General features: G+C 42.0%; 2 protein-coding genes across 2 annotated transcripts in view; one reads left to right on the top strand and one right to left on the bottom strand.

Moving 5' to 3' along the window:
* Positions 1-25,041, bottom strand: part of LOC5575945 (G-protein coupled receptor moody) — a 565,627-nt gene that overhangs the window by 397,609 nt on the left and 142,977 nt on the right. The window lies entirely within an intron of this gene.
* Positions 1,126-23,073, top strand: LOC110674786 (cartilage oligomeric matrix protein-like). Its single transcript, XM_021839123.1, has 3 exons — positions 1,126-1,448; positions 2,592-2,745; positions 22,878-23,073. Exons 1-3 carry the CDS (start codon positions 1,208-1,210, stop codon positions 22,978-22,980), a joined length of 498 nt encoding a protein of 165 aa, XP_021694815.1. The 5' UTR covers positions 1,126-1,207; the 3' UTR covers positions 22,981-23,073.

Below are 25,041 nucleotides of genomic sequence, written 5' to 3'. Positions count from 1 at the left end.
AATAAGCTTCCAAACTTCTGAGAAGAAGCTTCCAAGCTTCTGAGAAGAAGCTTCCAAGCTTCTGAGAAGAAGTATCCAAGCTTCTGAGAAGAAGCTTTCAAGCTGCTTAAGAGAAACTTCCAAGCTTATTAGAAGAAGCTTCCAAGCTTCTGCCAAGAAGCTTGCTTCCAAGCTTCTTTGGAGATGTTTCCAAGCTTTTAGAGAGAAGGTTCCAAGTATCCAGGGAGAAGCTTCCAAGCTTCTAGGAAGAAGCTTCCAAACTTCTAGGGAGAAGCTTACAGGCTTTAAGGGAGAAGCTTCTAAGCTTCTTGAGAGAAGCTTCCTAACTTCTAGGGAGAAGCTTTCAAGCTTCTAGAGAGAAGCTTCCAAGCTTCTAGGAAGAAGCTTCCATGTTTCTGAGGAGAAGCTTCCAAGTTTCTGAGGAGAAGCTGCCAAGCTCCTGACTAGAAGCTTCCAAGCTATTGGAGAGAAGCTTCCAAGCATTGTGAGTTATTTCAAACATAACTGTTTTCAAAACTTTAATGATATCTCTATAACGATTGCTAATTGATTGATTGTAAAATGATTAACGCATTAAAGTTCTTAATTTACCGATCATCGTTGTTTTCAATGTTATCGAGTTATGCATTGAATTTCCTGATAAAATCCCTTACTTCATGGTCTCCTTCAACCAGAATCCTCATTATCACCATTCACTTTAACCGGAATATCTCCAATACGCCCCCAAATCAAGACTTTCATCGCTGTTTTACTGCTGATGGATTTTCCCAATCGCACCCGAACCGCACAAATTCAAACATCAGAAACTCGCTTATCATTTCCTTCCAATATCGAACGCTGGCAGACAGTCGCTCCCTCTCGGTCTCTTTTTTTCTCTCCCTCTCTCTTTCTATTGATTATGATGGGATGGAACAACGACGCTGAAAACGACGCCTTTTTTAATGAAATTTCCGTTTGGGAGCGTCCATTAAATACACAAAACTCTCATAATGGTAAGGTTTTTTTGCATGAAAATTGGAAACAAATTGTATGGTTTGTAGGAAACATCAAATCCCTTTTACCCCATAATCTTCTACGTCATTGATGGACAGCCCCTTTTTCCGTACCCATTCCAAGAGAACGGACAGCGCGGCACTCGACACGCACAGCTTACTTCGACTTGGACGGTTTGAAATAATTTAGCTCCCATCGCCCATCATCATCGTTCATGGCCTTCTACCTAGACCCAGTAGAAGTGGTGCCAGTCGTCGTTATCGTTTTGGGTTTCGCCATTCCTTCGACGGATGGATTTACCAACGGTCACCGTCGAGAGGAGGTGTCCTGTCGGTATGGGGACGCCAGGGATCACTACTTCAGCCAGCCGTTTCGTTACGGAGAAAGTGCAAGCGAAGACGCCAGAAACCTAGTTGAGGACGATTCCCCGTTCGTCGTTGCGGATAAGTGTCGCCGTGAGTATGGTGTCGGTTTTGCGAAGATTATCAAATCAGAAAATAGTGGAACTTCTTTCGAGTTTAAACGCCTGAACTGAGGAAAAAAAGGTTGCAATCCGACGAAAACATTTGAGTCTTGTGCGCTGTTTTCATGTATATCAAAAGATGAAGAGACAAAAACTGATTTTTATGTAAAATTATGTGAGCAGTGGTTGAATTTTGCCTAAATGAGCATGATGACGATCCGTGCAGTCAGTTCAATTCCTGCACTCACTATATAATACTGCTTTTGTATAGACAATATTATTTCAATAGCTCGTAAACAGTTAAAAAAAAACTATCAAAACCCTAAAAAAGAGGGAAATTTGTATAGAATAGACCTGATAACGATATCGGCTATCCTCTCCCGACCAGTTATCTTCGGCATCGTCGGAGAGTAAATTTGTACAAGGACACCCATTTCACTTCAACGACCATCAACATCATCGGTCAATCCATCTTGAGCCCAACTTACCGTTTGTCGCTCGTTTTCCCGATCATTATTGGTTATCAAAATAATGTGTTTTGGAACTATAAAAAATAAAAAAATAAATTTACACTGGCTTATATAAAATTTATAACAAAATGAAATGCTGACAACTCGGTAGAAATTATAACAAAATTTTGAATATTTATAATTTAATGTACTAAATTCTAAAACAAGTATAACACATCATGTTAAAATTATGTTATAAAATAACAAAAAAAAAAATACTTTTCGTAATTAAAACTGTTTTTGTAATAATTTCGATAACGTCATGTCAAACCAAAGCACGGCAATGGCGTATTGCATTTTACAGGCATCGGAAAGCTTCTTGGTCCTCGGATTACTCACTGAAATTAAATAATCAATTCAATCACTTTTAAATAATCAATTCAATCACTTTTAAGAAAACAGAATTCAAACCAAAACTTGGATGTTAAACAAGCGTAGTGAAATTGTTTGACAGTTCTATCAACAACCTAAAAGCCTACAGCCTACTAAGATCGAGCTATAAAATCTGTAGGCAAGGGCAAGAATTGTCGAAATCGAATCACCCCTTGTCGTTTTATGGCTAGCGTTAAAAAGCTGGATAATTATGTTATGCATTTCTGATCGGGTTCCGTTTCTCCAATTTCCAGTGGCCAAGGACATGGAGCAGGAGATCCAATATTTGCGCACTTTGATGGACAAATGCGAGCGGTGCGTTTCGTCCCTGGACTCGATACCGGCCGGGTCGAGTGGAAGAGGTGTATCCTGTGAGGATGGAGGCGCGTTCTGGTGCCGCGAAAGAAGGTGAGGTTATGTTCCTTTTCCATAGCCATAGAAGTTCTTTTTCGATTTTGACGACGAGTTGACCCAAATCAATCGATGGGAAAAACGTGCTTGGGTTAGGGATAGGCAAATTGATTTTTTTCCTTTCGGTGATTTGTAACTAGAATCGGAGTGAAGGAACGGAAGAGACGAGTTGTTAAAAAATGCTTCGGAATGTTGTGTGTAGTTTCCAAGAATGTTTAATGGTTGTCCCATTTCTTTGTCAGAATGCTGTTGGAAATGAAAAGCAAAGAGTATGTATTTGCCCATATAGGGTAAATGATGGCTTCGGCACCCTGAGGGTATTTTCGGCAACACTAACTTATCGTCCTTGTTAGAATTTATCTACGGAACAAGGGTTACCTTCAATGTACTCAACATGTTCCTTGAACTATAATCTTCCATATAAATCACATTCTTGACAAAAATATTATATAACATGGGTTTTATTATTAAATGAAATAAATGCTTACGAAATCATCGTCATTCGTGAGCTGCCGAACAGAACAACACAAGAACAGCTTAGGAAAAACTCACCACTTCGAAAGGTCCAATTCTCCGCTCCAATGCCAATTTTTTCACAAAATCTACGCACCGATCACTTATGCACAATTGAACTTTTGATTGGTCTATAAAGCACTCGAAAATACTTAATTTTTATGCTTCAAATCACAAGTAAAAATTAATGAACTTTGTTTTCCTCGGCAATCACTTTTTATTACTGCACCAGGTTGCCAGAAAACCATATTCAATTGCGGTGTAATTATTATTCACGATTTAAATTCACAGAAAAGATCGAACACAACCAATTAATTTATTGGAATTATGCAACAAAGCATGCATGGGTAATAATTGAGTCTTTCAATGCCTTCCTTAGTTGAAGATTGAAGCGCATAAACTTCAATATACTGAGAAACATATAAAATATACGTCTTTTAATAGGTTAACTATTTTGGCAACACTCCTGTTGTTCTACAGGCAATCAGTGGATGATGTAATTGTGTCAAATCAAAAGTGAGTAGATTTGAAAAGGGTCTATTCTGATTTTCTCATACACTGAGAAGAATATGAACCTTAAAATTACTGGCAAGGTTTGGATTTTGATCCGAATTAGCTGATAGAACCATATTCGGAGAGTGATATTCAAAAACAAAAAAAAATAAATTCTGGGACATCGCAATCGGATTTTTTTTAATACACCCGAACCTCTTTTTACGAACGTTAGCGGGGATCGTAAAAAAATCTGGGCAATAATTATGTTTTTGAAAAATGCAACGTCTATTTGCGGAAATACTGACTCGAGATATTCGGCAAAGTTGAAGCATGGGTTGAGAACTTTCCAAAATGGCCGTTCAAGTTTTCATATTTTGGTAATAGATGGCAACACTGCTCGATTGTTATCAAAAGAGTCAATTTTATGGGGGTGTGATATGCAAATACCAAAAAATTTCAAAGATGACGGTACCGAATGTTCACCAAAGATGAAGGAAGTGTTGCGTGCTATACAGTCGCCCGAATACCAAATGTTCATGTGGCTGGCAGCACTGTACAAGAAGAATAAAAAAAAGATCAAAACCATAAAACTTGAGCGGAAGAGAAAAATAGAATGCTTAGCAACATAGCAATACTCTTCAACTGTAATCCAGTTTTTCATGAAGGGTTCAAAATTTTGTCGTAGCTGGCAACACTGCTTAAGTGAAATTGCGTCACCGGCAGTACAAGTGTGCATGCAACTTTTGTTTTGCGGATATCTCAGGATCCTGACCACTTAGAAAGATGGCGTCTTTGGCAAAGTTGTTCATTAGCTCAAGCGCTATCATTATTAAAGCTATGAGATTCAAGATTTTGCCACCAGGCGGCGCTAGTGAGCGTAGAATTTTTGTTTTGCGGATATCTCAGGATCCTGACCACTTAGAAAGATGGAGTCTTCGGCAAAGTTGTTCAGTAGCTCAAGGACTATCATTATTCTGGCCAAGAGATTCGAGATTTGGTCACCAGGCGGCGCGAGTAAGCGTACAATTTTTGTTTTGCGGATATTTCAGGATCCTGACCACTTAGAAAGATGGCGTCTTCGGCAAAGTTATCCAGTAGCTCAAGGACTATCATTATTCTGTCCAAGAGATTCGAGATTTGGCCACCAGGCGGCGCAAGTGAGCGTAGAATTTTTGTTTTGCGGATATTTCAGGATCCTGACCACTTAGAAAAATAACGCCTTCGGCGAAGTTGTTCAGAAGCTCAAGCGCTATCATTATAAAAGCTATGCGATTCAAAATTTTGCCAAGGGCTATCATTATTTTTGTCAAAAGATACAAGGTTTTTCCCACCAGGCAGCGCTAGTAAGCACGATAATTTTTGTTTTGCGGATGTCTCAGGATCCTGGCCACTTAGAAAGATGGCGCCTTCGGCAAAGTTATTCAGAAGCTCAAGCGCTGTCATTATAAAAGCTATGCGATTCAAAATTTTGCCTCCTGGTGGCGCTAGTGAGCATGAAACTTTTGTTTTGCGGGATCCTGACTACATAGACATGGCGTCTTGGGCAAAGTTGAGCTTCTCAACAAGTTTATCGAAGACGCCATCTTTCTTGGTAGTCAGGATCCTGATAAATCCGCAAAACAAAAGTTTCATGCTCACTTGTGCCGCCTGGTAGCAAAATGTTGAATCTCATAGCTTTTATAATGATAGTCCTTGAGCTAATGAACAACTTTGCCGAAGGCACCATCTTTCTGAGTGGCCAGGATCCTGATATATCCGCAAAACAAAAGTTTGATGCTCACTAGCACCGCCTGGTGGCAAAATTTTGAATCTCATAGCTTTTATAATAATAGTCCTTGAGCTACTGAACAACTTTGCAGAAGGCGTCATATTTCTTAGTGGCCAGGATCCTAAGATAACCGCAAAACAAAAGTTTCATGCTCACTAGCATCACCTAGTGGTAGAATTCCACAATTCAGTGATGGTGGTGCTAACCCTTGAACTACTGAACAATTTTGCTGAACATCATGATCCTCTATTTTGAATACTTTGTAAGATATTGGTCATTTAAAAAAACGGTCGTTAATCTGAATTTCGGTCGTTCAAAAGTGGTCGTAAAACGAACCGTCGGTAAAAAAACGGTCGTAAAAAGAGGTTGGACTGCAATACCATTCATTCTCTCGGTAATAACTTGTAATAGAGCGTTCAAGAGCAGCAACCTTTACAGACCAAAACCATATCGAGCCATTCAGCTTGTCAGTGAATAGTTCAATTCCCGGTGAAATTCTTGACATTAAAAAAATGAAAACAAATTTGCAAGTACCATCGTTGAGGGTGAAATTTGGCCAAAAATGCGTAAGTTCTCATTTATTTTTAAAATAACTTTCGCAATTTGACTTGATATGTTCGGTTAAATATGAGAATACGTTGCAAATGCTGAACAAATAATTGAAATCTGATTATTTTCCTTTACATAGGAATCATTTGAAAATTGGCCTCACCCCTTCGAGAAGGTGACATTGGGCCAAACAAACTACACTCAGGAAAACGAACTATCGATAAACATTGGAACCCCATATGAAAATTCGCCACAAAAAATTGGATTGAAATTCATAAATTTACGTCATGGAACCGAAATTTGAAAACAAAAATAGTTTTCGCGGCAACCTGGAATCGAACCAAGGACCTTGCTTAGTTTTGTAACAAAAACTACCCAAAAACATGATTTTTTAAAGAAAAAATCGATTTTTTTTGGATTATTTAAGTTTTTTGCCGAATATTACATGTTTCATATAAAACTTATGTTTCTAAAGCATTTTGTTTGAATTACAAGTTGAATAGTGTATTTTTTTAACATGTGCAAATATATCATTGTTTCAAAATTATTTAAAAAATGTTGCCAAGTCCTTTTCAAAGGTTTAACAAATAAGGAAAACCAGTTTCATCTTTAAGAATATTGTTTAATTGACAAAAATTAAAATGTTGAATAACTTGGTCAAAACAGTAAAATGCGGTGTATGAAAAGTTTGAACACAATTAAATAAGCTTCAAAACCATGCAAAAAGATTTGGAATCGGTTGAGTATTCATGAAGTTATGGTCAAACAAAGATATTTTTTTAGTAAAATGAAAAAAAATGGAGTAAACTACTTTTTAACGAAACTAGTTTTGATTTTACACAAATTTGATGTTCTATAAAGTTTTCAAAAAAATTAATTTTTAAGGTAATGGTGCTGAAATTACCGAAGTTATGGTGACTTCACTGAAGGCCATTTTTTATAACTTGAAAATTCACCTCCAAGACGCTTGCACCTCTAAATTTTAATATTTTTGGCTCAAACTTCGAGGTTTAAACCTCTAATTCTCTACTAATATGATTCGAATTCAGAAGAGTACAAAAATTTTTGGTTTTGAGAACTTTTGAAAAATAAGCCGCACCCTAATAGACAGTAGCGCATGTGCCAGTAGCAAAAAGGAGCATGCATGTAACTCATTCAAACGCAACTCTGAAATTCAAGTAATCCGATAATCGTGTTCCGTGGATTTTTCTTGCAGAGCACAATATTATGAATCAATTAACCATGACGTCACGCTGCAACTTCTAGGTTGGATTCGCACCTGCTGCAAGTTTATTACCATGACATGGCAATTTTTAAAGCCGAAATGCTGCCATAGTGAGATTGAATACAAAATTTATTCGATAAAATAAATGAAAACGAAATTAGGCAGCGTCCATTTATGACATAAAGTTAAAATGTAGTTTTCGATCATTCCCCCTCCGCAACGGTCTTTGCATGGAAAAAAAATTGTGTTTGAGCCGTTACGTTTGAGCCTACTCCCCCTCCCCCTAGAGCGTCACGTAATATGTGGACGGCGCCTTAGTCTGCATAAATTTAGTGACGTTGTGTATTCAATTTGAATCTCCGCTATTTTATTTCTAACTGCAATTCTTTTCTCAGTGTAGTCTGTATTTTTCTGCATTGGCCCTTTCAACGAGTAGAACATAATGAGTGACGTTTAATTTCAGGAATTGTCAACATATACGAAATGTTACCAATACATAAACTAGATTTTGCGCAGTTTTGGATTGCCGAAGTGAACCTTTTTGTTGCCGACAATAGTAATTGCATTGCCAATAAAAGAACAAGTGCCTCGTGACTTTGGTGAGGAAAAATAGAAGATTAAGAGAACAAAATAGTGTTTTATGTATAACAATCAATAAACGAAGAGTGCTCAAGTGTAGTTCAGGTGTCTCCTGCTAATTTTTGTGCTCTACTGTTGCGTAAAATTGCCTTCTTAAAAGTTCAGCTGCTTAGGCTGCCGACAATACGTAAGTTCCCCTATGTTTACGTCTAGCTTTCCAATTCAAGTTAATAAATCAGAAGCAGTTGAGAAACCTTTGTTCAAAATTCTAATGAAGCTTCTGTCGAAATTTTAAGAAAACTTTTATCAGTAGGCAGGAAAGCATCCGTCAGAAGCTTGAGAAAACTTTTGTCCAAGCTTCTGAGGAGAAACTTTCGAGCTTCTGACGAGAAGCTTTCAAGCTTCAGAGAGGAAGCTTTTAAGCTCCTGAGAGGAAACTTCCAAGCTTCTGAGGAGAAGCTTCCAAGCTTCTGAGGAGAAGCTTCCAAGCTTCTGACGAGAAGCTTCCAAGCTTCTGAGGAGAAGCTTCCAAGTTTCTGGAAAGAAGTATCCAAGCTTCTAGAGAGGAGCTTCCAAGCTTCTAATGAGAAACTTCCAAGCTTCTTAGGAGAAGCTTCCAAGCTTCTGGAGAGAAGTTTCCAAGCTTCTTGAGAGAAGCTTCCAAGCTTCTTATGAGAAGCTTCCGAGCTTCTGAAGAGAAGCTTCCGAGCTTCTGAGGAGAAGCTTCCGAGCTTCTGAGGAGAAGCTTCCGAGCTTCTGAGGAGAAGCTTCCGAGGCTTCTGAGGAGAAGCTTCCAAGTTTCTGGAAAGAAGTATCCAAGCTTCTAGAGAGAAGCTTCCAAGCTTCTAATGAGAAACTTCCAAGCTTCTTAGGAGAAGCTTCCAAGCTTCTGGAGAGAAGTTTCCAAGCTTCTTGAGAGAAGCTTCCAAGCTTCTTATGAGAAGCTTCCGAGCTTCTGAAGAGAAGCTTCCGAGCTTCTGAGGAGAAGCTTCCGAGCTTCTGAGGAGAAGCTTCCGAGCTTCTGAGGAGAAGCTTCCGAGGCTTCTGAGGAGAAGATTCAATGCTTCTGAGGAGAAATTCCCAAGCTTCTGAGAAAAAGCTTCCAAGCTTCTGAGGAGAAGCTTCCAAGCTTCTAATGAGAAGCTTCCAAGCTTCTAAGGAGAAGTTTCCAAGCTTCTGAAGAGAAGTTTCCAAGCTTATGGAGAGCTTCCAAGCTTCTGACGAAAAGTTTCCAAGCTTCTGGAAAGAAGCTTCCATGCTTCCGAGGAAAGGCTTCCAAGCTTCTGAGTAGAAACTTCCAAGCTTCTATTGAGAAGCTTCCAAGTTTCTGGAGAGAAGTTTCCAAATTTCTAGAGAGATGCTTCCAAGCTTCTGGAGAGAAGTTCCAGGCTTCTGGAGAGAAGCTTCCAAGCTTTTGAAGAGAAGCTTCCAAGCTTCTGGAGAGAAGCTTCAGAGCTTCTGGAGAGAAGCTTCCAAGCTTCTGGAGATGTTACGGCATCTCACACCGATCCCGTACGGTTAATCCACGATTGAATACCCCTCGAAAGAAGACGGATGAATGACAATTGACAACGAAGTGTCATGCAGCGCACAATACGAGGTTGAAGGAAAAATCGCCGTATAGAATTGAATCAAAAGGCACTGAAGCTACACACATTTTCTTTCTCCCAAAATAAGATCGTTTAGTGAATTATTTGATCTATTTCATATTATAAAAAACAGTAAGTTTAAAGCATTTCTTGCGAAGTTCTTAAAATTAATGCGAAATACCTCCATTAGGTGGCAAATAGCCAGAGAATAACTATTCTTAATTCTTCTTTGGAAATCGAGAAATTGTTTGAGGTTAAAAGATCGTGAGTAGCCTGAATTAAACATTTAGTTCGCCCTCTATACTAAATTTAAGTTTCTTCTAGCCTGTTTGGCTCAATTTGAGTAATTTGAAAGGCTTTCGATTGTTGGGAAATTAGGAGAGTATCAAGAGACCGATGTAAGTAGAACATCTCTAGGGTAAAACAAATAAATTAATAAAAAGTTTATAGCTTTTAGCTCACACAACATAAACGCAAAACTGTGTTTGCTTAAAGGACCTTGGAAGCTCCACCGCCCAACAGGAGAGAAGCTTCCAAGCTTCTGACGAAATCCATCCAAGCTTCTAAGTTTCTGACGACAAGCTTCCAAGTAACGCAGTAGGCCGAATAGCCTTTGCCAAGTCAACTTATTTCCTTTAATTAAAACGCTTACTTTGATCTAATCGGACAATTACACTTTTACGCACTGGGAAAAATACTAATTCCTTTTTTCGTTCCATTTCCTCATAGCTTACCGTGCATCGACACTCATTTTTCATGATTTCTCTTGCATAGGCTATCAATCGGCATAAAAACAGTTATTGGCCACTTTGGCCGCTTCTGGAACCCCTGGGGTACCCCGGCGGAACCTGTAGTAGGGGACAATCCCGGTTTTGCTCAAAAGTGCATCATGCGACTGCTCATTTTTCATGATTTCTCTTGCATAGGCTATCAATCGGCATAAAAACAGTCATTGGCCACTTTGGCCTCTTCTGGAACCCCTGGGGTACCCCGGCGGAACCTGTAGTAGGGGACAATCCCGGTTTTGCTCTAAAATGCAGTTTTCCAGCAATATCTGTATGATTTCTCACAAGTGAGCTACTCTTTACATGGCCACTTTCATCACTCTCGGAACCCCTGGTATATACCGCCGAATCATGTGGTGGGGGTCAATTCCATTGTATTCAAAATAGCATAATGCTACAGCTCTCTTCAAATATGTAGGTCACCTGTCGTATGAAAATTGTCATTGATATGTTGGACATATCCAGAAACTCCTAAGGGTTTCCATCGAATTCTGTAGTAGGAAACGTTTTTGTTTTCGATCCTAAGTACACCGTGTGACAGCTCTTCCTTCATGATTTTTCATCGATAGAATTTCCTTTGTAAAAAGAACCTTTTGAATGACATTATTTCATTTACTTCTAGACTTGCCGTGAAATATCTTTTCTCTTATTTTATGAATGCGATTTTCAAACAAGTGTAAGATTCATTGACTCCACTTATGTTTTCGACAACCGTTTGACCAAAGCAAAAACATTTTATTGTTATGCTATGCAGAACACAACTATGAATTTTTTTATTGTTTCGAATTCATTAACATGCATTTTTTTTTTGAGTAAAAACGTAATAATTTTATAAATTGTTTCTGGCGCTCATACAGAATACAAATATGCTCTTTTTATTTTTTATAAGTAGGTTATCTATCACAAATAAAAATGTTCTTTTCCACTCTATACAAATATGGAATTCGGACAAAATACGTCAAGTGGTAGTTCTTTCTTCATGATTTGTTACATATAATTTCCACGATTTCCGTTAACAAGAAAAGGATCGTTATTCTTTTATCACTCCCGAAAATCCTGAGATTTCCCGACGAAGCCTGTAGAAGATAACAGTTATGAGTTTTCTACAAAATACGCATAGCCACAGCTTTAACTCATAGCAATTTTCTAATTTATATGGGAAGAGTATAATATCTTTGTACTGGCGGACCCTTTTTTTCTGATGGTTTCGAGTATCAAACACTGCAACATGACGTCCTGCCAAATGTCGCATACCAGCAGGTCACTCTTCTTAGGTAAACTGAATTCACACGCCAGGAATCAAATGAGTCAAACATATCTGTAAGGTATTCACAGCAAGTGCAAACAACATATACAGTATCTACTACACTCATCAAACAGCTATGGATCACTCTGTCACAATTATTTGTCAGCCAACTCGTCATGCAATTCAAATGTAAATGACTGATGCTTGTATTATGACTGTACCACCAGGCTAGTTCGTGAGAGTGCTCTCTCAACTCTCTTTTATCACTTTCCGAACGGAAGCACGAACAATAGAATACGTAGCGCATTTCCGATTGCATTGTGTGATCTTGGTTTATGATCGTGAATGGAATCACAATTAGTTCGTATGTTGATCGGTTCGGTTGTGCCAAATTTACTCCTTACGATAAATGTTCTTCCCCGGTACGTACAATCCTTACGAATTCCGCATGAAAATCCTCGCATGTTGGCCTCTGCCTTCCCGTAGCCGTTGAAGTCACTACAATTACCGTGTGACTCGTGCATGTAATTCCGAAAGCTTCAAAAGGAAAAAATGTCGTCGGAATCTGAATCGGATATTGTGAACGTAAATTCAGATGAAGATTTGAACGAGTGTGACTTAGATAGTGACGAAGAATGTGTAGAAGAGCATCCGTTCGCTTATGATGACGATGAAATCGAGTTTGAAAATAGAGCAGGAGATTTTAAGTGGACAACAAAGCAGCCTTGTAACTTCCCGGTAAAAGTGGCGGAATCCAAGTGTGACAGAAGTTTTAACATTAGTTTGGAACGTATTACATCACCCATACATGCGTTTATGGAGTTTTTTTGACAAGGAAATGATGGAAAGGATCGTTGTTTTCACTAATGGAGAAGCTGCTGCACAAGGGGATACAAGCTTTCGCCCAGTTTCGCGCTGCACGATTCTGGCGTGGCTGGGAATTCTCATAAACGCAGGCTGAATGCACGCGAATAAAGTGAGTTTTGAAGAGTTGTGTTCGACGGATTCTGTGAATGGGATCGTATTCTATAAAGCTGTTATGTCGAGAAATCGATACAAAGAGATCACGCGACATATTCGATTTGATGACACTGCTAATCGTCGTGCGCTACAACGTGAGCTGAACGGTCCATCTGCATCATCTGACCGCCTATTGAAGGTTCGTTGGTTCTTGGACAAGTTTCGAGAAAATTTCTCTTCGAAGTACAATCCTAGTAAGAACTTGACTGTTGACGAGAGAATTGTGTCTTACCGTGGGCGATGTTTTTTCATCGTTTACATCAAAGCGAAACCACATCCGTATGGCATAAAAATTTGGGGCATTTCTGATGCGGAGAATTCGTTTTTCATCTTTTTCGAGGTATACTCTGGTAAGTCAATCAAAGGAAATATTTCTTTTCGCAAAAAAGTGACTATTATGAAATACTGAAAGCCAATATTTTACAGTTGTTAAGGTTAGAACGGATATGGTTCTTATTTACAATTACAAGGGCAAATCATCTCATGCCACTCGTCAGATATATTGGAACATGCGAGTACAAATTTCATTGATTTTTTTTTTTTACTTATCCATTTATTTGGTAGGCTCGGGCGCCACAGGGCATAACGGAGCCGAAATCATTATCGTTGGTTCACTTTTTTTTACATTCAAATTTCATTGAAATATCAAGTTACTTTTTCTTAGAGGTCACTCCAACAAATCCACTCAATATATGTTCAGTAAGGTTACACTTATTAGTCACTCAATTCTATATAACATTCAAATTAAATTGACCCATAATTATACATTTATGAAAGACTCAACAATTGAATGTAATTTTCTCCCTTAGGAAAAGTTGGAGGCAAAAGCGAAAAAAATCAAGGTCGGCGTGTTGTTCTGGACATGGTTGAAAAGTTCAAGGAAACGGGAAGACGTGTGTTCTTCGATAACTTTTTCACCAGTGTTCCGCTTTGTGAAGATCTTTTGAGCATTGGTTTCACCAGCGTCGGCACACTGCGTGCCAACAAGCGGGAAATACCGAATGAGTTTCTTGTTTACAAAAAGAAAAAAACTAGATGTTCAGCGTGAAGTTGGTTCATGTCTCCAGGCGTATCACGAAAACATCATGCTAACATCATGGATTCCAAAAGTAGGAAAAAACATCCTATTGTTATCATCAGATCCTGATGCAATGGAGAAGGAGACTGATAAAATTGAGAACAACGGAATGAATGAGCACAGTTCTTCTGAAGCCAGCACATCTCGATCCAAAAGGACTCCAAAAAGTGATTCGAAACCATCGGTAACTAAAACGCCGATGAAAGCGAAGGTTGTTCGACGATTACTTGAAGGTTGACTGTCTAGTACATCATTTGCATATATTCCAACTTTTAGGATAAGATTCTGAAGGACGTGAAGAAACCTCGTTTGGTGTTATTATACAGCCAATACAAGGCTGGAGTGGACCTAACTGACCGGCATACTGGAGAGTATACCTGTCAGCGAAAGACGAGGAGGTGGACCTTGGCGCTGATGGAAAATTGTGTCGATTTATGGGTGCATAATGCATATATACTATTCACATCAGCGAATCCAAGCTGGCAAAAGGGTTGCCCATCCCGAAAACGGAAATTTTTGGAGTGGCTGGCTAAGGATTTAGCCATTGAGCACGTCAGGAAGCGGACGGACACCATGACAAAGAGCTGAGAAAGAACATAAAAACTTTTATTGAAAATTACGAAGGTTTATATGGGGAATGTTCGAAACCAACCGCAAAATGTGGGGTGTGCGGACAACAGGGAGAGATGGCAAGCTGCTCAAAATGCAGGATTACGACTTGCAACGTCCATATAAAACTAAAGCAGGCTTACAAATGTGCAAACTGCAAAAATGGAACTCCATCAAAGATCTCCAAAACCTCTGGAAAAAAGCGATGTCAGCTTTGCCATCGCTCAAAAGATCGAAAAACCAGCGTATACTGCTGTGTATGTACAAAATATGTGTGTGTTCTTCATGAGCACGAACAACAGACCATGAAATTTTGTTCTAATTGTTTGTAATTGTAAGTGACAAGAAAGAGAAAATATATACAATTTCAAATTATCAAAAAAATCTCGTTTTCTGTATCGATGCAAAACAGTTGTTTGTTTGGTCCAACGATTGTAGAGAACAATATAGAAGTTCTTAAATCTTACAATAAATTAAAAATTGCATTCAAAAAATAATAAAAGGGATATCTCACGTTATGTCTACAAGCAGAAACGACTCTTTTTTTACAAAGGAAATCCTGGTAATAAAAGTTAACAGAAATTATACAGATATTGCTGAAAAATTGCATTTTAGAGCAAAACCGGGATTGTCCCCTACTACAGGTTCCGCCGGGGTACCCCAGGGGTTCCAGAAGAGGCCAAAGTGGCCAATGACTGTTTTTATGCCGATTGATAGCCTATGCAAGAGAAATCATGAAAAATGAGCAGTCGCATGATGCACTTTTGAGCAAAACCGGGATTGTCCCCTACTACAGGTTCCGCCGGGGTACCCCAGGGGTTCCAGAAGCGGCCAAAGTGGCCAATGACCATTTTACAGTAACAGGGCATTTGGTTTTGAGAAATCATAAAGAATGAGCTGTCACACGATGTGGTTTGGAATAAAATTGACAATGTCTTCTACTACGGGTTCCGCTAGGGCACCCCGGATGTTCCGGAAGTGGCCAAACTGGTCCAAGACCCTTTTAGCAGTAACGGGACATCTAGTTATGAGAAATCATGAAGAATGAGCTGTCGCAAGGCATGTTTCTAGGTAAAAATGCAAGTGTCCATATTTCTGGTTCCCCCGGGGCACTCCAGAGGTCCACGGAACATCCGGAGGTTCTCTAGAAATTCAGAATATTCTCTGTTAGAATCACCATTGATAACGCTTCGATTTATAATAATGGTTCCATGTGATTCCATAGAGAAAAAAATAGTTTCGATTGAAATACCCCAAATGGCTTAAGCTAGGTACCCCAAGGGAATCTGGAATAAATCCGGAACCATCCGCATTTCGGTCCATACCATCCGTTTGATCAAAACTAGAATAAAAACTGGACCTTGTCTCCAATTTTCATAAAGATCGGTTGAAATTCACCTGAGTTATGAATTTTTCAATTTGAAAATTTGGTACCGAAATTACCTTGGCCTTTTGGGTGTTAAAGGACCTTGGAAGCTCCACCGCCCAACAAATCTAAAAGATCGTTCAAGATCCCATCGTATCGACATCACCATGTCGAAAAGCACCAAGAGTGTGAAAAGTACGAAGAGTGCGAGAAGCACTCGGAGCGCAAAAAACCACTGCCAGGCTTGTAAGGCGATCGATACCGATCGGATGGTCAGTTGCTGCCACTGCGGTTCCTGGTGGCATTTTGAATGCGTGGGCGTCAACGATAGCATCGCAGAGCCAGACCGGGTGTTCAATTGTCCAAACCATCCGTACAGGTTCCGGTACGGACAACAGGGGGAAAGGTAGCACTAAGCGTAAATTCATCGAGTTCTAGCAGGGCAGCGAAGGCACGATTAGAGCTGGAGAAACTCGAGGCCCAGCTTTGGCCATGAAGCGTCTAGAACTTCAGCGACGGGAACAAGAGCGCAAGCATAAGGAAGCGGAGTTGCTATTCCAGCAGAAGAAGGCGCAGGAAGAGGCATCACTCCAACAGCTGGAGCTACAATTGGAAGAGACGATGATGAACGAATCATTCCGCCTTCGGGAGATTATCGCCGCAGAAGAGGAGGAGGACGACGACAACGAGAGTGTTGAATCCGTGCAAAGCTCATCCAGCAAGGTTCGACAATGGCGGGCCTTTAATTCGACAATGGTACCCTCGACGGAACAGGCTCCGAAAATTGCACCTACCGACATCGAAACTACGACAGCGACCGGAATAATCCCGGCTGGGCAGGACGGCAGCAAGCAACCAACTAGCAATCAGGGATTTCTGGAGGAGGCTATGGCCTCGATCAGGTATTTCGTTAGGGCAATCAGGTATGGACCTAACGTTAGGAGGAATAATTGGTCGGATAGAAAGCACCATTGCACCGACAGGTAGTATGAGCAACACGGGTCTTCCTGCGGCTCCCCCAGGGTTTAGCTTAAGTAGAAACTATAATCCACTAGAGCAGGCGTCTAATGATAGTTCTAAGACTCCCATTGTTCCAAAACCTGACTCACTCTCGCGTCTCCGTCAGTCCTTCGTGCCCAAGCCCTCGGTCGGTACCCCGGTTGATAATCTGTCAGCAAACGCGCAATTGTCCGGTTTGAACGATGTGAACCAAATCAGTGCGAATCATAGTGGTGGTGAGTTAGCAGTAGCAGATCGACTACGAGGATCATTACCACGGCAGTCGAATCCTGAACGTCTTGAACAAGGGCAACAGAGGGAACAGTCCGTAGCACCGAGTCAACTGGGACCACAACGAAATCTAGATCCAGGACCATCGATACCTGCTCAATCAAGGCAAGGACTACGAAATGCCCCGGCGGAACCACCGTGTGTACAATGGGAGCCGCCGAGAGATCCAGATGCGCCAATATTCGAGCGAGCTGTATTTCCAGTAGTACCGGCGTACTGCGGACCAACACCTCAACAATTGGCTGCCAGACACGTGATGAACAAGGAGCTGCCAATTTTTACTGGTAATCCGGAGGATTGGCCGCTATTTATAAGCGCGTATTATAATTCTACCCAAGCGCGCGGCTTCACAGACGCGGAAAATCTGGCAAGGTTGCAGAGGTGCCTAAAGGGTCATGCTTTTGAATCGGTGCAGAGCCGACTGCTATTGCCGTCAAGTGTTCCACATGTTCTCGTTACTTTGGAGACACTATATGGCAGCCCGGAGTTGCTTATTCATGCGCTACTGCAGAAGCTTCGACGAGTTCCTGCACCGAAGCAGGATAGATTGGACACGTTGATCGGTTTTGGTATTGCGGTGCAGAACCTCAGCGACCATTTAGAAGCTGGAAGACACGAATCGCATCTCAACAACCCGATGTTATTGTTCGAGCTGGTAGAGAAGCTTCCAGCAAACATGAAGCTGGATTGATCGCTGTATAAGCAACGATGTGGAGAAGTGAATATTCGCTCGTTCGCCCAGTACATGCAGACTTTGGTACGTGCTGCAACCGACGTCACTCTCCAGTACGATCCAAGACAGCAGCAGTCTCAACAGCAGCGGACAACTAAAGAGAAGAGCAGCAAAGATAAGAACTTCTGTGGTGCCCACGCTGCAGAGGGTGCGGCGAAAACGGAAGCAGTTGGAAATGCGACGTACTCATCAAATGCAGCTTGTTTAATCTGCAAGATTCCGGATCATCGAGTTAAGGATTGTATAGAGTTCAGCAAGAAAAGCGTAGATGAGCGTTGGAAACTAATACAGCAGTTTAGCTTGTGTCGTCTTTGTCTGGGAGCACACGGGAGGAGACCCTGTAAAATTCGCAAGCAATGTGACATGGAAGAAAAGCAAACGAGACAACAACGTCAAGATGGAACGAAACAATTCCGTGCATGAACCATCTGAAGCGAAGCCGAGTGGATCAAAGGTCGTTACCAATCATCATTTCAGCGGGAAAACGACGCTGTTTCGGATAATCCCAGTGACACTCCACGGGAACAACCGTTCCGTGACTGTATTCGCCTTTTTAGACGACGGATCGGAGAAAACATTGGTGGATGAAGAACTGGTGAAGCAACTCGGCGTTGTAGGAGAAAAGCAACCGTTGTGCCTCCAGAGGACCGCAAACGTAAAGAGAACGGAAGCAAATTCTCAACGAGTCGCTTTAGAAATTTCGGGACGCTCATGTTCAGCCAAGCATTCCCTGTCCGATGTGCGCACTGTAAGCAAGCTGGAATTACCACGGCAGTCGCTACGATACGCTGAATTGGCGGAAGCATTCCCATACCTAAAGGGTCTGCCGATCGACGATTACGATGACGCGCAACCTCGCATCCTCATTGGCAACGATAATGCGCATGTGACATCAACATTGAAGTTACGGGATGGGCAGCCGGGTGAACCGATAGCCACCAAATCACGATTAGGGTGGACGATTTATGAATCCAGCCTAGAGAAAACAGTGGACAGAGTTCACAGCTTCCACATTTGCGAATGCCAGGAAGACACTCAGATGTTACACGGACTGGTGGAGCAATTTTTCTCTGTGGAAAGCCTGGGAATATCCGAGACGCCGCCTGTAGAGTCCGCTGAAATTCAACGATCCAAGCGGATTCTTTTGGAAACAACCAAACGGATTGGTCAGCGATTTGAGACGGGGCTTCTCTGGAAGTATGACTATTTCGAATTCCCAGACAGCTACCACATGGCAGTTCGGCGACTGCAGTGTTTGGAGAGGCGCATGCAGAACGAAACAGTCATCGGAGAGAGTGTTCGGAAGCGAATGTCCGAGTATCAGGAGAAAGGCTACATCCACAAAGCGACTAGAAAAGAGCTCGATGAATCGGATCCTAGTCCTAGGCGTACTTGGGATTTGCCGTTAGGAATGGTAATCAACCCCAAAAAGCCATCCAAAATCCGAATTTTCTGTGATGCGGCCGCGAAGGTGGATGGAATTTCTCTTAACACGATGCTGATGAAAGGGCCCTCATTCTCTAAACACGCTACTAGATGTACTCTTCGCCTTCCGAGAAAGCGTGTTGCTCTGTGCGCAGATCTGAAGGAAATGTTCCACCAGATTTAAATACGACCAGAAGATCGACATGCACAGCGTCTGCTTTCGCGTGAAGATCCCGCTGAAGCACCCGATGTCTATTTAATGGACGTCGCCACATTCGGAGCTACATGCTCACCGTGTTCAGCACATTTTGTAAAGAACAGGAATGCAGAAGAACACGCCAAGGAGTACCCGGCCGCAGCTGAGGCAATCATTCGAAAGCATTATGTGGATGACTATTTAGAAGATATTGCTGACAATGAAGAAGAGGCTGTGAAACTAGCACAAGATGTCAAACATGTTCACTCGCTTGGAGGATTCAATCTACGAAACTGGCTTTCCAACTCCAAAGATGTTCTCGCACGGGTCGGGGAGGACGAGCCAGCCCCAAACCTCATCACGGAGAAATGCTTACAGCTGGACAAGCATAGCTCCACTGAACGCGTACTTGGGATGTTTTGGAAGCCAGAGGAAGACGTGTTCACGTTTTCCACCGCTGTGGCCAGCGAAGCAGATCACCCAACAAAACGACAAGCGCTGCGAGTAGTCATGAGTCCATTCGATCCGGCCGGACTGTTGAGTTTCTTTCTCATACACGGCAAGATTTTGATACAGGATTTGTGGCGGGCGAAGACAGATTGGGATCAGCCGATACCAGAAAAACTGCTCGGAAAATGGGAGCGGTGGATAAATTTGTTCCGCTACATGGATCAGATCAGCATTCCGCGTTGCTACTTCCCCCAACGTTCGATACAGGACATCGGATCATTGCAGCTGCACATCTACGTCGACGCAAGCGAGGAAGCCTACGCATGCGTTGGATATATACGTGCTCTGTTCAACGACGGGATTCAAGTAGCGCTGGTTGGCGGAAAGTCAAAGGTGGCACCGCTAAAGGCACATTCTATTCCACGGCTGGAGTTGATGGCCGCGGTTATCGGCGTGCGCTTGGCTAAGACCATACTCAACGGGCACTCGCTAAGGTTCGATAAAGTATACTATTGGAGTGACTCAAAGACGGTACTCGCCTGGATAAACTCGGACCATCGCAACTACCGGCAGTTTGTCGCTTGCAGAGTGGGAGAGATCCTGTCGAAGCCTAGAGCAGAACAATGGCGTTGGATATCTACAAAAAAGAACGTTGCAGATGAGGCGACCAAGTGGGGAAAGGGTCCCTGTCTGTCTAACAATAGCCGATGGTTTCGTGGAGAGGAAGACTTGTATCTGCCGGAAGAACAGTGGATAACTAAAGTGCTTCCTGCCAATCAAACGACGGATGAAGAGCTAAGATCGTGCATGGTACACCGCGAAACATTAGCGCCACAGCTTGTGAAATGGGATAGATTCTCAAAGTGGACTCGATTGCAGCGATCGGTAGCGTATATTCACCGTTATGTGCAGAATTTGCGGCATGCTGCCAACAAAAAGCAACGTATGGAAGGATTGCTTACGCAAGAAGAGCTAAGTAACGCTGAAGCCACAATTTTCCGCTGGACTCAAAGCGAAATGTACTCGGATGAAGTGACGGCTCTTTTTAGTGCAAAGGACGAGCGTACAATTCAACAGATGCGGCTGGAAAAGACCAGCTTAATTCGTAAGCTGTCGCCGTTCATGGATGAATCGGGAGTAATTCGTTCAGATAGTAGAATAGCTGCCGCCACGTATGTTTCGTATGACACGAGGTTTCCCATCATTCTCCCCAAGGAACACCGAGTTACACATTTACTGGTTGAATGGTTCCACCAGAATTATCTGCACGCCAACGGAGAAACAGTCGTGAACGAGATAAGACAGCGCTTCCACATCTCCCAGCTTAGATCGTTCGTCCGCATGGTAGCTAGAAAGTGTATTATGTGCAAAGTGAAGAAGCCGGTTCCAGCGATTCCCCGAATGGCCCCACTACCTGCGGCCCGGGTACAAGCCTACGTGCGTCCATTTTCTTTCGTCGGTGTTGATTACTTTGGACCAATCAGCATCAGAGTAAATCGTACCATCGCCAAACGGTGGATCGGGTTGTTCATTTGTATGACCACTCGAGCAGTCCATCTGGAGGTCGTCCATATGCTATCAGCAGAGTCCTGTAAGATGGCTATCAGGCGCTTTATCGGACGCCGAGGAGCACCAGTTGAGATTCGCAGTGATAGGGGCACGAATTTCGTGGGATCGAGTAACGAATTGAAGAAGGAAATGGGCAAAATCAACCACCAGCTGGCAGAAACATTCACCAATGCAAATACGAAGTGGGTATTCAACCCGCCAAGCGCACCGCACATGGGCGGGGCGTGGGAACGTTTGGTGCGATCAGTAAAAACCGCACTTGCCGCGATGGATACTTCACGAACACCGAATGAGGAGACGTTGGCAACAGTACTGATAGAGGCTGAAAGTGTAGTTAATTCCAGGCCGCTTACATATATCCCACTGGAGACGGCGCAACAAGAAGCTCTCACACCGACCCACTTCTTACTTCTTAGTTCGAATGGAGTGGCGCAGACTCCACGGCAGCTGACAGACCCGCAACAAGCTTGCAGGAACGACTGGAACCTGTGTAGAACGATGGTTGATCAATTTTGGCGCCGATGGGTACGAGAATACCTTCCGACCATCGCACGTCGGACCAAGTGGTTTGAGGAGGTTAAGCCAATCGAAGTCGGGGACTTAGTCGTTATAGTAGAGGAGAAGATACGCAATGGATGGATGCGAGGACGTGTAGCCAAGATCTCAGTAGGACGCGAAGGACGCGTACGAGAAGCTGTAGTGCAGACTGCGGACGGCATGGTTCATCGACCGGTTTCGAAGCTAGCGAAGTTGGATGTAGCAGTGAGTAAAGCCGAGCCGGAGATACCGGACCAGCCTTACGGGTCGGGGAACTGTTACGGCATCTCACACCGATCCCGTACGGTTAATCCACGATTGAATACCCCTCGAAAGAAGACGGATGAATGACAATTGACAACGAAGTGTCATGCAGCGCACAATACGAGGTTGAAGGAAAAACAGCCGTATAGAATTGAATCAAAAGGCACTGAAGCTACACACATTTTCTTTCTCCCAAAATAAGATCGTTTAGTGAATTATTTGATCTATTTCATATTATAAAAAACAGTAAGTTTAAAGCATTTCTTGCGAAGTTCTTAAAATTAATGCGAAATACCTCCATTAGGTGGCAAATAGCCAGAGAATAACTATTCTTAATTCTTCTTTGGAAATCGAGAAATTGTTTGAGGTTAAAAGATCGTGAGTAGCCTGAATTAAACATTTAGTTCGCCCTCTATACTAAATTTAAGTTTCTTCTAGCCTGTTTGGCTTAATTTGAGTAATTTGAAAGGCTTTCGATTGTTGGGAAATTAGGAGAGTATCAAGAGACCGATGTAAGTAGAACATCTCTAGGGTAAAACAAATAAATTAATAAAAAGTTTATAGCTTTTAGCTCACACAACATAAACGCAAAACTGTGTTTGCTTAAAGGACCTTGGAAACTCCACCGCCCAACAGGAGAGAAGCTTCCAAGCTTCTGACGAAATCCATCCAAGCTTCTAAGTTTCTGCCGACAAGCTTCCAAGTAACGCAGTAGGCCGAACCGCCTTTGCCAAGTTAACTTATTTCCTTTAATTAAAACGCTTACTTTGATCTAATCGGACAATTACCCTTTTATGCACTGGGAAAAACACTAATATCTTTTTTCTTTCCAATTCCTCATAGCTTACCGTGCATCGACACGCCAATCGGTGCCGTCTGCACTCCCTGTCCCGTTGGACACGACTGGAACGGATCGGAATGCATCCCGAGAGCTGTCTGCAATTGAATCGAACGACCAGACATAACAAGACCAGACAATTTGCAACGGAAACGGATAATAAACACGAATAAAATGATCCGCAAATTGCACTCTTAAAAATAATGAAAATTACTCTGGACGTAATTCTGGTTATGACTGAATGACACATGATGTAAGTGATGGAACGACACAAAAACGTGTCCTTGAAGATGTATTGAACAAAGAATGTAATTTTACATGTCGAAAGACACGAAAACGATGGAACTGGGATCGACATTTCCCGAATCAGACACTAACGTATTTGAAATTGGACAAAAATTTACGTCATTCGGCTCGCTTCTTTTATGTGCATCCAAAAAGACGTAAATCACATTATTTTTTGGTACTGTGTGGTGTTTTGCATTGAATCATTATACCTGCTTCTCATCATCTGCGGTCGATTGGATTGGGTGGTAACGTGGTCATTCTCGATCAAATGGGTACACTGGAATTTCCGTTTACGTAAATTATGTTTCAATGGTAATCTAAATTTTCATTTGAAAAGCGGACTTGAAACTTGAATCTTGAAACTTGAAACTTGAAACTTGAAACATGAAACATGAAACTTGAAATTTGAAATTTGAAACTTCAAACATGAAACTTGAAACTTGAATTATTTTTGTTCATAATCTTTCGAGAGATCACTAGTTACGCTTGTAGATCTGAAGGCCTGTACTCAAGGAAGTTTTCGAATAACCTTCGATACTCGTTGCTCTCAAATCTTGATAGAAATAAATGAGTCTGTATGGGTTTATAAGCTTCTAGAAGGCCACCCTTACGCTACCCCCGACCCATTACGTAAATGGACGTTTCAATGTATCTGTGGATGAGAATACTCGACAGATTCAGGATGTGTTATCTCCAGCTTCCGAACAAGGTCCATTCCTAGTCGCCTTGAAAGCCATTCCTGGCTTTGAGCACCCACGTAGAAAAATGGGTACTGCTGAATAGTTGAATTGCTGAAGCGGAAACTGGTAGTTCCATTATCCTCTCATCATCATATTCCAGGGATTAGCACACCAGGATCATCACTGCGCCTTCCGGCACTACTCCTGGATCGCCAGTGTTAAAACTTTGCCCAGTGGGACGTAAAAGCGGACGGAATCCGAGAGAACAATGGAACCGCACACAGTTCCTGCTCTGCTGCTCTGGTTTCGTGAGTTTTCGAAATTATTTTGTTAATGCGATAAATCCCCACTAGGAAAAGGGAGTCAGCACAATTTATTAATGGATGAAGGGAAAGGGGATGGGGGATTTTCCGGATAATTCCGGCTCTCGACCTAACTAAATCAAACGTGGCTCCTCCTTCTCCGTATGGAGCGAAACGTACCACGGCAAAGGATCTAATTTTGCAACATGGTTAAAACTCATCCAACTTGACTGAGACAACGGCGGAAAGGACTTTACTGGGGGATTAAAGACACTTAATCTTGTGTCATACCACTAACTTCCACTTCCTTTTGTCTCTGAAGCCAGGATTGAGGTTCAGGCAACAAATTCTCTATGAAAACGATTAAAATCAAACTTCAAACTAGATAGTTTGAAAAATTTCAATCTTGAAACATTTCAAATGCCGCAAGCGTCAAGTTGGAATGATTCAATCATCTTAATAAGTAAAATTTCAAATGAAAAGTCGATTCCTAGAATTAGTTCGGTACAAACATTTCTCGGAAAATTCACAAACTCATACAATGTACACATCTGTACGACGGAACTGAAACCATCCATTTGAAGCGTGCTCTTTTTCACCCGGGATGGGGTGATGTTGACAGTCTTGATTGGATCCTTCTGCTTAAGTGCTGTGTTCTTCTTCAACTTCTTGTTGGTGGATACCTCCGATGTCGCCAGGGTAAGTTGATGACATCAATTTTCTTCAGTCGTTCGAAGGGGGACGGGTGGAAGGTTAGGATAAATTTGAAAGAGGGCCATGTGTTAAGTTTATGGCTCTGGGAAATAAAGGTGTCTGGCGGCGGTGGTGATGAACCAAAGATATAGGGACGAGATTTATGAGATGAAGTTCTAAAATGATGTGATCGTGAAATTTGAGCT

This window comes from Aedes aegypti, chromosome 1, assembly GCF_002204515.2.
Source record: "Aedes aegypti strain LVP_AGWG chromosome 1, AaegL5.0 Primary Assembly, whole genome shotgun sequence".
NCBI lineage: Eukaryota > Metazoa > Arthropoda > Insecta > Diptera > Culicidae > Aedes > Aedes aegypti.
This window is presented reverse-complemented; position numbering and strand designations above follow the sequence as displayed.